This window comes from Pristiophorus japonicus, chromosome 18, assembly GCF_044704955.1.
Source record: "Pristiophorus japonicus isolate sPriJap1 chromosome 18, sPriJap1.hap1, whole genome shotgun sequence".
NCBI lineage: Eukaryota > Metazoa > Chordata > Chondrichthyes > Pristiophoridae > Pristiophorus > Pristiophorus japonicus.
The window spans coordinates 116,395,547-116,409,520 of NC_091994.1; the positions used below are offsets into that span (position 1 = coordinate 116,395,547).

Genomic DNA, 13,974 nt, shown 5'->3' on the forward strand with positions numbered 1-13,974 from the left:
GAGACATAGGGTTGGATTTTACCAGCCTCAGCGGGTCGTGGTGGGCGATGTCGGTGATGGGTCCGGCCTTGTTGCTGGCTCCAGCCCGCTGTCCAAAATGATTTTCCCCTGATTGGGTTGGTTAAGCCCACAATGCATTTGTCGGCCTTTTGAAGGAAGCGGGTCTGATAATGTTATTTGATGACACGTCGTCAGCCGAATTCGTTCAGGGACCATGTGCAAATTTATATTGACATTTGTATCAGTGTTCTACAGCATTGAGGTGCTGCACACACTGACCATCAGCACAGAGGGACAGGGCTGCACCCAGGCTCTCCCATCACTCTCTCCTGATGCTTATGGAGGGAGTCACAGCACGCAGAGAGGTTCTCTTCCCTTCTGATGGGCAGACGAGACCTCCCCAGGAGACCAACGCAGCCTGGGTGCACATTGTACAGGAGGGCACAAGCAGGGATGTGGTCAGGAGGACCAGGCTGCAATGGCACAAACCTTCCAATGATCTCAGTCGATCACGAAACGTTGCAAAGCCACACTCAACCTCATCCTGCTGTGCCTCTCATCACATCCCCATCACTCTGCCTTCCCTACCCTACTCCTGCACATCCTTACTCGCACCAACTGACCCATCCCTCTCTCTCTCTATCTACATTATCACTTCCAGATTCATCTAGTCACCCTCACACTCACCTTCATCCTAGTCCAATCATACCAACGAGCAACACACAAGGGTAGGCGCTTGAGTGTTTTAGTCAATGTTCATTTAGGGTCCGAAATTGTCCCTTTCGATAAGACCTCAGGCCGGATGAAAGCGGCGGCCCCAGGTCGGTGTGAAATGGCCACTGAGTCTCCGCGGAGGGGCCATTATTGTAAAAATTGCCCTTCCTCAGGTTTGGAGTTGTGTTGGGGACTGCCCTGCCCATTTTCCCGCTGTGGCGTGCACACGCCAACCCCTTCCCTAAATTGCCCAACAGGAAATTGCACCTTTCCCGGAATTGCCCCACGGGAGCGCCACCACCGGTCGCTGCCCCCAACAGCTGTCGATACACACTCTGTGGCTCGGCCCGACAATTATGTCCCCGAGTTCGGCCGGGCTGCCAACAGACAGCCTGGCATCCCCTTTTGGTGCCAGGCCACTGGCCCGGCCGAAACCCTCCCTGGTGGCCCAGTGTTTGCCACTAAAGTGGCTGCAGAGTTCGCAGCGGCCCTCCCCTTTAACTGAGGGTGGGGGGGGGGGGGGATGTGATCCGTCAGCGCGGCACTGATGACTGGTTGGGCGGTGGACCCACTGCGAGCTGCTCACAAACAGTCGGTGCGCCTCGTTTGGGATGGGGCTTAATTTCGACCCCGAGAAGTTTCTATAAAGAGCTGTCAAACATTGAAATCTTTATTTTCAAGACTTTCCGTTCTTGGACAGATGTGTGCGCACCTTTGGAACTGGCTGAGTGAGTTGCAGTGAATTATGAGACATAACGGTAACCACCCGACTCCCCCCCCCGCCCCGCCCCACCTCCACAATGGTGAGAAAGAAATGGCGTGGGCATTGCAGGGATGCTTTATGGTGCTGGTGTGGGGTGTTACCAACCTGGTGCATCATGTGGCACTCATATGGATGTACAGCATCAAGTGAAATATATATGGCCATGGTGAGGCTATCCCTGGCTTCCTGGGCAGCTATCGGGTCGGGTGCTGATGCCCTGTGTCCTGAGCAGCATCAGTTCATTGCGGAGAAGGTTGGTGTTGTTGTTGATGCTGCTGGTGTGCCTGGTGCTGCTGGTGTTGGGGAAGATCGTGGTGGGATTCTGAGGACCAAGGTGAGTTAGTTTCAGGGCACCGATGCTGATGGAATAGATGGCAGGTGAAATAGAGATGACAGAAGCGATCTGTCAATGGTGGGTGAGGTAATGAGGTCAGACTGGATGGAGACTTGTGTAAAGTTTTACAGCTTTCTGAGTCTGTGGTGCAAATGCAGGTTAGAGAAGCTAGTGGCTATGGGAAGATATCTGATTCAGCTGGTAGCTTTGACTTGACATTTGACATTGTCAACACATCAGCTGAAGCAATGGCCAGTGCCTTCCTGCCTCAGCTTCAGACGAGGCCGAGTCACAGTGGAAAACCGGTGGGCAACCTGTCAAAATCAAAAAGCTGGGAAAAAAACCATTGTTAAGTGGCTGTAAACAAGGTACAGCTACTAATGATTTCAATTGCCTCCCCCGCCGCTGTGTCAGGTCTGCACGCCGCTGGTAGACACAACATTTGGGAAAGGTTCCTGGCAGCGGGTTGACAACAGCATCCCAACCCTCTACCAATCATGTCTGCTGACCCTCTGGAAAATTCTGCCCATAGTTATTAAAATGCAAATGAAAAGCTAAAAATGACTGTTGGTGATAAGAGTAGATGAACACTGATGCTCAACTCAGGTCAATGCCTCCAGCAAAGAGGCAGACAGAGGAAACGTTAATAACACCAACAGTAATTTATAATCTTAAACTAATTGTTGGTGATCAAATTGGAGTAAACGAGGCCAAACAACATTTTCCATCAATATGCCATCATAAAGCTCTGATTCATTAGCACCAAGTGCATTGGGCCCAGTGAATTAGTCCCCCACGACAGCCTCGATCTGGCCTGGCCTGATCAGCCCCATTCACCGCCCTGATCCGGCTCGATCCGCCCCGTACACCGCCCTGATCCGGCTCGATCCGCCCCGTACACTGCCCCGATCCGGTCCGATCCGCCCCGTACACAGCCTCGATCCGCCCCGTACACAGCTCCGATCCGGTCCGATCCGCCCCGTACACAGCCTCGATCCGCCCCGTACACAGCTCCGATCCGGTCCGATCCGCCCCGTACATAGCTCCGATCCGGTCCGATCCACCCTGTACACAGCCTCGATCCGGTCCGATCCGCCCCGTACACAGCTCCGATCCGGTCCGATCCGCACCGTACACAGCCTCGATACGATCCGATCCGCCCCGTACACAGCCTCGATCCGGTCCGATCCGCCCCGTACACAGCCTCGATCTGGTCCGATCCGCCCCGTACACTGCCTCGATACGATCCGATCCGCCCCGTACACAGCCTCGATCCGGTCCGATCCGCCCCGTACACAGCCTCGATCCGGCTCGATCCGCCCCGTACACAGCTCCGATCCGGTCCGATCCGCCCCGTACACAGCCTCGATCCGGTCCGATCCGCCCCGTACACAGCCTCGATCCGGTCCGATCCGCCCCGTACACAGCCTCGATCCGGCTCGATCCGCCCCGTACACAGCTCCGATCCGGTCCGATCCGCCCCGTACACAGCTCCGATCCGGTCCGATCCGCCCCGTACACAGCCTCGATCCGGTCCGATCCGCCCCGTACACAGCTCCGATCCGGTCCGATCCGCCCCGTACACAGCCTCGATCCGGTCCGATCCGCACCGTACACAGCCTCGATCCGCCCCGTACACAGCCTCGATCCGGTCCGATCCGCCCCGTACACAGCCTCGATCCGGTCCGATCCGCCCCGTACACTGCCTCGATACGATCCGATCCGCCCCGTACACAGCCTCGATCCGGTCCGATCCGCCCCGTACACAGCCTCGATCCGGCTCGATCCGCCCCGTACACAGCTCCGATCCGGTCCGATCCGCCCCGTACACAGCCTCGATCCGGTCCGATCCGCCCCGTACACAGCCTCGATCCGGTCCGATCCGCCCCGTACACAGCCTCGATCCGGCTCGATCCGCCCCGTACACAGCTCCGATCCGGTCCGATCCGCCCCGTACACAGCTCCGATCCGGTCCGATCCGCCCCGTACACAGCCTCGATCCGGTCCGATCCGCCCCGTACACAGCTCCGATCCGGTCCGATCCGCCCCGTACACAGCCTCGATCCGGTCCGATCCGCACCGTACACAGCCTCGATCCGCCCCGTACACTGCCTCGATACGATCCGATCCGCCCCGTACACTGCCCCGATCCGGTCCGATCCGCCCCGTAAACAGCCTCGATCCGGCTCGATCCGCCCCGTACACAGCTCCGATCCGGTCCGATCCGCCCCGTACACAGCTCCGATCCGGTCCGATCCGCCCCGTGCTCTCCGGCCGCAGCTGGGCTGGTCAATTGCGGCCAAAGAGGAATGAAAACATTGAAAAACATAGAGATTCTTGCACTTCCCTGGCTCCCTAGCCCCCCGACGTGTCCGTCCCCTGATCAACGCCTCCTGCAGCTGTCGGTGTTTCCGTCCAGCGGGGCGCTACCAGGCCGATGCACACGGTGATGACGTCACGATGTCCGGACGAAGGTGATCGGGGTGCAACATCTTACCGCTCCCCCGGAGGCGATAATGGGAGACGCTGAGAATGCCAATTTCTCAGCCTTGAACACATTCTGATTCACTTCAAACCATAGTCCCCTTTCACCAGCATCTTTCACCACCAGATCCTGGATAGAACTGATTGATACATTTCGGTTTTTGTACTTCATTATAGACATTTAACAGGCCTGCTGTACCACTACACATTAATAGTTTTCTCCAAATTTCTATGCTCTCACCTAAAGTGGCTGAATTTTCAGGGTACAGCTCACTGGGAGCGCTGCACTAAATGACGGCATGAGTCAGGAAGTGGGCCTATGTCTCTGCCTCCTGCCTCTATTCTGCCCAACCAGTCCATGCTAACCTGCTGGCCTCGGAGACCATCAGGAGAGGAGTGGCAGTGGCAGAAGCCCAGCAACAGCCCTTGTTGAGTGAGAGGGTCCAGTCATGAGCCTTTCCTCGCCCTCAACTCAGTCTGAGTCCTTTTCACCCTCTAAAAAATGGAATATTGTGGTTTCCAGGTAATCAAGCTCACTGCAAAATACAGAAAAAGTTCATATTTGCCTCAATTTCTGTGAACAAAAATCTACAGTGGTCTTATGGAGTCTGGTCTGTTGTGTTCGATCAGGCAGCAAGCCCACTCTGTCGTGTTGTCACTGGTTTTGATATTCAGTAGCTGTGCTACTAACGGACCACAAAGCCTCCTGGCTGTCACACAGGGGTACCGTCCTCTGTCTCACTTCACATACAAAGATTATCGGCCTATGCATCCTCTTTCTACACAACTGAAACAGGTGAATCAGGCCACTGATTCTCTTAAATACTCAACCGACATTGCATCTTCAACCAAGCTACCATGGCACTGCTAACAGATCCATCTTTCTGGTACGAAATGACTCAGAAATGGTACAAGAACATACAGGCCAACTTAACAGGGTCTCACGGGTCGACAGTAATAGCAAAATGTTAATATAGGAACATAGGAACAGGAGGAGGCCATTCAGCTCCCAAGCCTCTTCCACCATTCAATGAGATCACAGCTGATCTGCGGCCTAACTCCACATACTCGCCTTTGGGCCATATCCCTTATACCTTTGGTTAACAAAAATCTATCAATCTCAGACTTAAAACTAACAATTGATCCAGCATCAACTGCTGTTTGCGGGAGAGAGTTCCAAACTGCTACCACCCTTTATGTGTAGAAGTGTTTCCTAATTTCACTCCTGAAAGGTCTTGATCTAATGTTTAGACCAAGCCCCTAGTCTGAGACTCCCCAACCAGCGGGAATAGTCTCTCTCGATCCACCCTCTCTGTTCCCCTTAATCTCCTGAAACCTTCGATCAGATCACCCCTTAACCTTCTAAATTCTAGGAAATAATTTGTGCAATCTCTCCTCGTAACTTTACCCTTGGAGTCCGGGTATCATTCTGGTAACCCTACGCTGCACTCCCTCCAAGGCCAATATACCCTCCCTAAGCTGTGGGGCCCAGAACTGCTCACAGTGCTCCAGGTGTGGTCTAACCAGGGCTTTGTACAGCTGCAGCATAACTTCTACCCCCTTGTATTCTAGTCCTCTGGATATAAAGGGCAGCGTTCCATTAGCCTTTCTGATTATTATCTGTACCCGTATCTGTACCTGGACCCCCCAGTCTCTTTGGGCCTCCACTGTTTTTAGCTTTTCACTATTTAGAAAGTACCCTGTTCTCTCCTTTTTAGGTCCAAAGTGGATGACCTCACATTTGCCGACATTGAAATCGATTTGCCACCGTTTTGCCCATTCACCAAATCTCTCGATATCCCGGTGTAATGTTATGTTTCCATCCATACTGCCCACGGTGCCGCCTATCTTTATATCATCAGCAAACGACTGGAAGAATTTATATTATGACGCAGCAGTACAAGGTTTGTGTCATATTTATTCACTGATTGACCATATTCGTTCATTGCCTTATCATCCTGCGAGTCGCAGGGCAAACGCTACAACCCCAAAATAAAATATTGTATTCAATCTTTGGGACGCCTCTGCCAACTTTAAACTTGGCTCCAGCTTCTGACGATTCAGCAAGTGCCCGTCTGTGGGGCGGGTGCCCTACCCCACACAACTAATAGCCCTGACCCAGGAAAATGGCAGTGGTCCTGCAGGATGAGGGCAGCAAGTCCCACCCTGACCTTCCTCTGGCCCAGAGGAGAATCTATCCTGGGCGTTGGCAGGTTATGGAACTTTCGGCACCAAAGCCAAGTTTGATCCTGTTCTGTGCACTTGGCCTTGAAGCAGCAGGAGTCACTCAATCGGAATCTGGTGTCGGACAATTGCAGCCAATTGCAGCATGTCTATTGTCACCTTAACTAACACCATTCATTTAACTCAAGGATTGCAGTGTTGACTTTACCGTAAACTGGACGTACTATTACAAATTAAACCATTAGGGTATCCATACTATTATTTCTCTTTTAATATAAAATTTAGCAGGCAAGATTCATAAAAAGACATTAAATCAAATAAAAATCTGAACTGAAATAAAAAATTAAATGTTTCCCTACCACTGGGATGGATGATGATTTCCACAGGCCTGTCAAAGGTATGTTTCTCAGCCAATGCGATCATCACACTGGAAGCACAAAATGCTGAGGGGTCTGCATCAGCTCGTATTGAGTGTGTCGGACTTTCTACGCCTGTGGAACAGTAACAATTGGAGATTTAGTCATGACATATATATATAAATATATATATTATTTTGATCGTTTCCTGCTGGGCAGGTGGCCACAGACTGACAACCTTCTCCCCGTCGTGAGGGTTAAAACAAGACCAAAGTGTTTGTGGATATTCTCAAGACAGCTTATTTTTAACAACGTTTCTCCCAACCCTTCCTTGAATTTTAATTAAATGTCCTAAAAGCATTAACTGGTGGTCGACTCTCTCTTTACCCGACCTTCCCCCACAGAAGGATTGGGCCGTTTCAAGCAACAGATGCCCCTGACGAATATTCCATTCTGATGCCCATCAGGTAGCGATGTTCCCAGTGCTGCTCTGCTGCACCAGCCAACTCAGCACAGACTGACAACTGAACTGGGGACAGTCCTGCTCTGTATTGATCAGTGCTGCACTGGGTATGTGCCACCAGTCGTGTCCGCCCCTGTCTATACTGATGGGACATCTTTTCAACTAATCTTTGTAGAGCTTCTGCTCTTGGCTGATCAGCAATAATTTTTATAATTGAAAATTGGACAGCAAAAGGCAATCATTGCATTTAAAACAACCCAGTCACATCCACAAGCAGACATATTTATAACATACGCGCCTCTCCTTTTCCTCCTTTGCCCCCACAGTTTTAGACTGAATAAAAGGTGGAACGCTGGCAGATTTACAGTGAGCATCTGAACACTCTACATTCGGGGTTCTTTACTGGAATACAGAGAATGTTTCATACTCTGACCTGCCAGCAAGCAGGGTGCTCGGATTTCAAGCTGGAAACTAAACTCGTACTCGGTGGGATTGGTGGCCTCATCATCCAAGAGCTTTGCCAAGCAGCACTCGTTCCCACTCTGCGTCTGGTCTGGAGAGCTGAAGCCACATCGGTGTCTGTCTTTACTGACAATAAATGGGTTTCAATATTCATGTTAATATCAACAGCTCGATATGGCATTCTATATTTGTTTAAATAAAATCGAGCAACAGTCCCCATTTCTGCACTCTATTTAATATTATAATATCACAGTATGAATGGTGAGTCTGTACATCAGCACAGTCATTAAACCATAATCAGAGAAAGATGCTAAAATTGTAAGTATTCCTGTCTTGTTCCTCTGAATCTTCAAATACACTCTGCCCTTCCCTGCATCAGTCAAGAACATAAGAACTAGGAGCAGGAGTAGGCCATTCGGCCCCTTGAGCCTGCCCATTGCACTAACTCATTCTCCTACACCAACTCCTTTACTCTCAAGACCTCACAATTGTGGAACTCCTCATATCCCTTTGACCTCTCTCCTACAATTTGCAGGCATATAAAACTCAAGCTTGGGGTTTCCTAATCACTAATACTTGATTTTAAAAAAATTATTCATTCTCAGGATGTGGGAGTTACTGGTAAGGCCGGCATTTATTGCCCATCCCTAATTGCCCCTTGAGAAGGTGGTGGTGAGCCGCCTTCTTGAACCGCTGCAGTCCGTGTGGTGAAGGTGCTTCCACAGTGCTGTTAGGGAGGGAGTTCCAGGATTGTGACCCAGCGACGATGAAGGAACGGCCGATATATTTCCAAGTCAGGATGGTGTGTGTGTTTGAATTTGCACTTGGAGTTGCCTTTAAGTTGATGAATTTCCATAATTGACATGAGGTCATCGTGTCCGCGTCGGCCGACAAAGAGCCACACGGCCCTCGGTCAGCAGCCCTGAGGTTACATATAAACCTATGAACAATGACGGAAAGGCAAAGAGCACCCAGCCCAAACAGTCCGCCTCACACAACTGCAACAGCCCTTATACTGAAACATTCTACACTCCACCCCAACCTTAGCCATGTGATCTCCTGGGAGAGGCAAAAACCAGATAAAAACCCAGGCCAATTTAGGGAGAATAAATCTGGGAAAATTCCTCTCCGACCCATCCAGGCGATTGACACTAGTCCAGGAGATCACCCTGGCCGTATTCTATTGCCTGCAGTACTTACCATTGTACCTGCTCCTACCCTTACTATCCAGTCTAATCCCAATTACCAGCTCTAGGTCCGTAACCCTGCAGGTTACTGCACTTTAAGTGCCCATCCAACCATCTCTTAAAAGTGGTGAGGGTTTCTGCATCCACCACTCTTCCAGGCAGCAAGTACCAGATCCCCACAACCCTCTGCGTAAAGAAGCCCCCCCTCAAATCCCCTCTAAACCTTCCACCAACCACCTTAAAACTATGCCCCCTCATAATAGACCCCTCCACCAATGGAAATAGACCCTTACTATCCACTATGTCCACGTCCCTCAATATTTTGTACACCTCAATGAGATCTCCTCTCAACCTCCTCTGTTCCAATGAAAACAAACCCAGCCTATCCAATCTGTCCTCATAACTCAGAGTCTCCATTCCAGGCAGCATTCTAGTAAATCTGCTCTGCACCCTCTCTAGTACAATCACGTCCTTCCTATAATACCGCGACCAGAACTGCACGCAGTACTCCAGCTGTGGCTCAAACAAAGTATTATACAATTTAAGCATAACCTCCCTGCTCTTATATTCTATGCCTCAGCCAATAAAGGCAAGCATTCCATATGCCTTCTTATCCACCTGGCCTGCTATGTTCAGGGATCTGTGGACAAGCACTCCGAGGTCCCTTTGTTCATCTACACTATTAAGTGGCCTACCACTTAATATGTATACCCTTTCCTTATTTGCCCTCCCAAAGTGCATTACCTCACATTTCTCTGAATTAAATTCCATTTGCCACTGCTCTGCCCATCTGACCAGTAGATTGATATCCTCCTGCAGCCCATGACTTTCCTCTTCATTATCAACCACACAGTCAATTTTAGTGTCGTCTGCAAACTTCTTAATCATAGTCCCTATCTTCAAATCTAGATCATTGATATATACCACAAAAAGCAAGGGACCCAGTACTGAGCCCTGCAGAACCCCACTGGAAACATCCTTCGAGTCACAAAAACATCCATCAATCATTACACTTAGCTTCCTACCTCCAAGCCAATTTTGGATCCAACTTGCCACTTTGCCCTGGATCCCCTGGGCTTTAACCTTCATGACCAGTCTAATTCAAAAAAAAATTAGGGCTCATAGGATTGGGGGTAATATACTAACATGGATTGAGGATTGGTTAATGGACAGAAAACAGAGAGTAGGAATAAACGGGTCATTTTTGGGTTGGCAGGCTGTAACTAGTGGGGTGCTGCAAGGATCAGTGCTGGGCCCCAGCTATTCACAATCTGTATCAATGATTTGGATGAGGGAACCAAATGTAATATATCCAAGTTTGCTGATGATACAAAGCTCAGTGGGAATGTAAGTTGTGAGGAGGATGCAAAGAGGCTTCAAGGGGATACAGACAGGCTGAGTGAGTGGGCAAGAACATGGCAAATGGAGTATAATGTGGAGAACTGTGAAGTTATCCATTTTGGTAGGAAAAATAGAAAAGCAGAGTATTTTTTAAATGGTGAGAGATTGGGAAATGTTGGTGTTCAGAGGGACCTGGGTGACCTTGTACACCAATCACTGAAAGTTAACATGCAGGTACAGCAAGTGATTAAAGCAAATGGTATATTGGCCTTTATTACAGGAAGATTTGAGTATAAGAGTAAAGACTTACTGCAATTATATAGGGCCCTGATGAGACCACACCTGGAGTATTGTGTACAGTTTAGGTCTCCTTACCCAAGGAAGGATATACTTGCCATAGAGGGAGTGCAACAAAGGTTCACCAGACTGATTCCTGGGATGGGGGGATTGTCCTATGAGGACAGATTGAGTAGACTGGGCCTATATTCTCTAGAGTTTAGAAGAATGAGAGGTGATCTCACTGAAACACACAAAATTCTTACAGGGATTGACAGGGTAGATGCAGGGAGGATGTTTCCCCGGGCTGGAGAGTCTAGAATCAGGGGCCACAGTCTCAGGATAAGGGGTCGGCCATTTAGGACTGAGATGAGGAGGAATTTCTTCACTCAGAGGGTGGTGAATCTTTGTAATTCTCTGCCCCAGAGGGCTGTGGAGGCTCAGTCTTTGAGTATATTCAAGACAGAGATCAAAAGATTTTTGGATATTAAAGGAATCGAGGGATATGGGGAAGGTGCAGGAAAGTGGAGTTGAAGTACATCAGCCAAGATCTCATTAAATGGTGGAGCAGGCTCGAGGGGCCGAATGGCCAACTCCTTGTTCTTATGTGACAGGGCGGTAGACAGGGCCTCCACATTTTCTCCTGCCGTGCTGAGTTGTTCGGTCGATTTCGGCTTCCTCACACCCTCCCCGGCTCCCTGTTGATATCTGGCCCATGAAATAATCCAGGCAACCAGTCCTGAGTCTGAATAACCAACGAAGGATTTTGCTAAATCTGTAGGTTACCTGACTAAGAATTCCACTCTCACCTTGCCATCCCAGAATTAATCAGACATTTAACTTGAATAAAACTGATCTAACCAGCCTAACAGGACCAATTCAAACTTTAAAGTAATTTGATAATTAGTCTGCACTGCAAGCTCAAACAAAATGTGTCTTGGCCTATCTGAAATTTACCTTTTGAGCTGATTCTCGATGGAGTTTTCTACGTCGGTGCCAGAAGAAGCCAGTTTGGGGACGTACATTGACGGAAGCCGGAGCCGGACTGTCCCATCTGGCAGGGTCTGCAGTTCCAAGGACGTGTTGATCAGCACAGTTACGGTTTCCAGCGGTGGGATGATGCCAAAGTTCACTACAAATACCGTCCGCTCCAAATCTTCATCCAACACAAAGCGACCTGGGAGAAAACAAGTCAAGGTTTACTCAATTTAGAGGTGGGTTGTTGCAGAGTGGGGGGGGATGCTGGGTGAATATGGGGGCCGCGGGCGATGGTGGGGTGGGTTGGGGGGGTGCTGGGTGAGGGTGGGGGGAGTGCGGGGGCGGGGGTGTGGCAGTGGGGTGGGATGAGGGGGTGGGGGAAATGCTGGGTGAGGGTTGAGGGGGCTGGGGGCGGGGGTGTGGCAGTGGGATGGGGGTTGCTGAGTGGGAACGGGGGAAGGGGGTGGGAAGGGGGTTAGAGAGCCCGATGTAGGGGAGGCCTGAATGTCCCTAGTTGAAATCAGAGGAAAGTTACAAATGTAATGAACCAGAACGGCTTCACTGCGGGTTTCTGGCTAAAAATGGCCAGACTGTGATTATGTCATTGGAATCCCGTTCTGCATATTTAAAGAAGGACCGCTCTGATTTGTGGCAGGTGTCCTTCCCGCCTGATCAGAACATAACAAATTAGGATCAGGAGTTGGCCATTCGGCCCCTCGAGCCTGCTCCGCCATTCAATAAGATCATGGCTGATCTTCGACCTCAACTCCACTTTCCTGCACTATCCCCATATTCCTCGATTCCTTTAATATCTAAAAATCTATCGATCTCTGTCTTGAATATACTCAAAGACTGAGCCTCCACAGCCATCTGGGGAAGAGAATTCCAAAGATTCACCACCCTCTGAGTGAAGTAATTTCTCCTCATCTCAGCCCTAAATGGCCGATCCCTTATCCTAAGACTGTGCCCCTGTCTCAGAACAGCAGCTTAAAATGGGAACTTGAGGGAAGAGAGCGGGTCCTCCGCAGGTGCCCAATCGGTTATTTTAACTATCCAGGCAGGGTCACCCCTCGGGTCTTTGTTGTGAGCATTCATTCATTGGGATTGTCCTGTATGTAGACCATGTATACTAACTGTATAGTCACATAAGGTGTGCCACCAGAGGGCACTGCAGTGGGAGACCTGAGGGTCACCTGCATAGGTGTGCAGGGCCCATCCAGCTGCCTCACTCTGGAGCTACAATAAATGGGACTAAGGTCACAACAGCTCAAGTACAATACTAGACCTCGTGGAGTCATTCATATAAGTATTAAAGACCATAACAGGGAGCATAAACATTCATTTCACTCAACACCCTTAGAAAGAAAAGACTTTTCCATCTGAAAGATTAAATTGTAGCTCACACCTCGAAATATTCTTTCAAATGCAAGACCACCTATATTTAATTTACAATCATCAAAATCAATTTTAACTTGCTTATGATTGCAGTATAAATTGCTCAGTTATGTTGGAGTTAAGACAAGTCTTTGGCCACGTGTCAGTTCCAGGTCTGCACTGAATGAACTGACCTCGGCTGGGTTGGCAGTTCAGGTGCTGAAAGTGGCATCAGCCAACAGCTTTCCAATGACCGACATCGCCAAGTGTCGATGCTGAGACATCGGATGTGAACAGGACGGGGCTCGACTGCGAAGCAGTCCAATAGACAACCAACGCTCGTAAGCTCACCCATAAAATAATTATCATTCAGGTGAATCTGGTTGCGTGTGAAATTGTACCCCAGCAACAGGCAACGCCTTCAGGAGAGGAGTGAGAGAGGAGGGAGGGGAGAGGAGAGAGGAGAGAAGGGAGGGAGGGAGGGGAGAGGAGAGAGAGGAGGGGGGAGGGGAGAGGAGAGAGAGGAAGAGGGAGGGGAGAGGAGAAAGGAGGAGGGAGGGGAGAGAGAGGAGGAGGGAGGGAGAGAGAGGAGGAGGGAGGGGAGAGAGAGGAGGAGGGAGGGGAGAGAGAGGAGGAGGGAGGGGAGAGAGAGGAGGAGGGAGGGGAGAGAGGAGGAGGGAGGGGAGAGAGGAGGAGGGAGGGGAGAGAGGAGAGGGAGGAGAGAGGAGGGGAGAGAGGAGAGAAAGGGGAGAGAGGGGAGAGAGGAGAGAGAGGAGAGAGGAGAGAGGAGAGGGAGGGAGAGGAGAGGGAGGGGAGAGGAGAGGGAGGGGAGAGGAGGAGAGGGAGGGGAGAGGAGAGGGAGGGGAGAGGAGAGGGAGGGGAGGGGAGAGGAGAGGGAGGGGAGAGGAGAGGGAGGGGAGAGGAGAGGGAGGGGGAGAGAGGAGAGGGAGGGGAGAGGGGAGAGGGGAGAGGAGAGGGAGGGAGAGGGGAGAGGAGAGGGAGGGAGAGGGGAGAGGAGAGGGATGGGGAGAGGGAGAGGAGAGGGAGGGGAGAGGAGA

General features: G+C 50.5%; 1 protein-coding gene across 1 annotated transcript in view; it reads right to left on the bottom strand.

Moving 5' to 3' along the window:
* The window catches only part of vwa5b1 (von Willebrand factor A domain containing 5B1), a 303,883-nt gene that overhangs the window by 244,721 nt on the left and 45,188 nt on the right, over positions 1-13,974 (bottom strand). Inside the window, 3 exon segments of the mRNA XM_070860664.1 lie at positions 6,839-6,970; positions 7,732-7,886; positions 11,522-11,741. Of these exon segments, the coding sequence (XP_070716765.1) occupies positions 6,839-6,970; positions 7,732-7,886; positions 11,522-11,741 (507 nt within the window).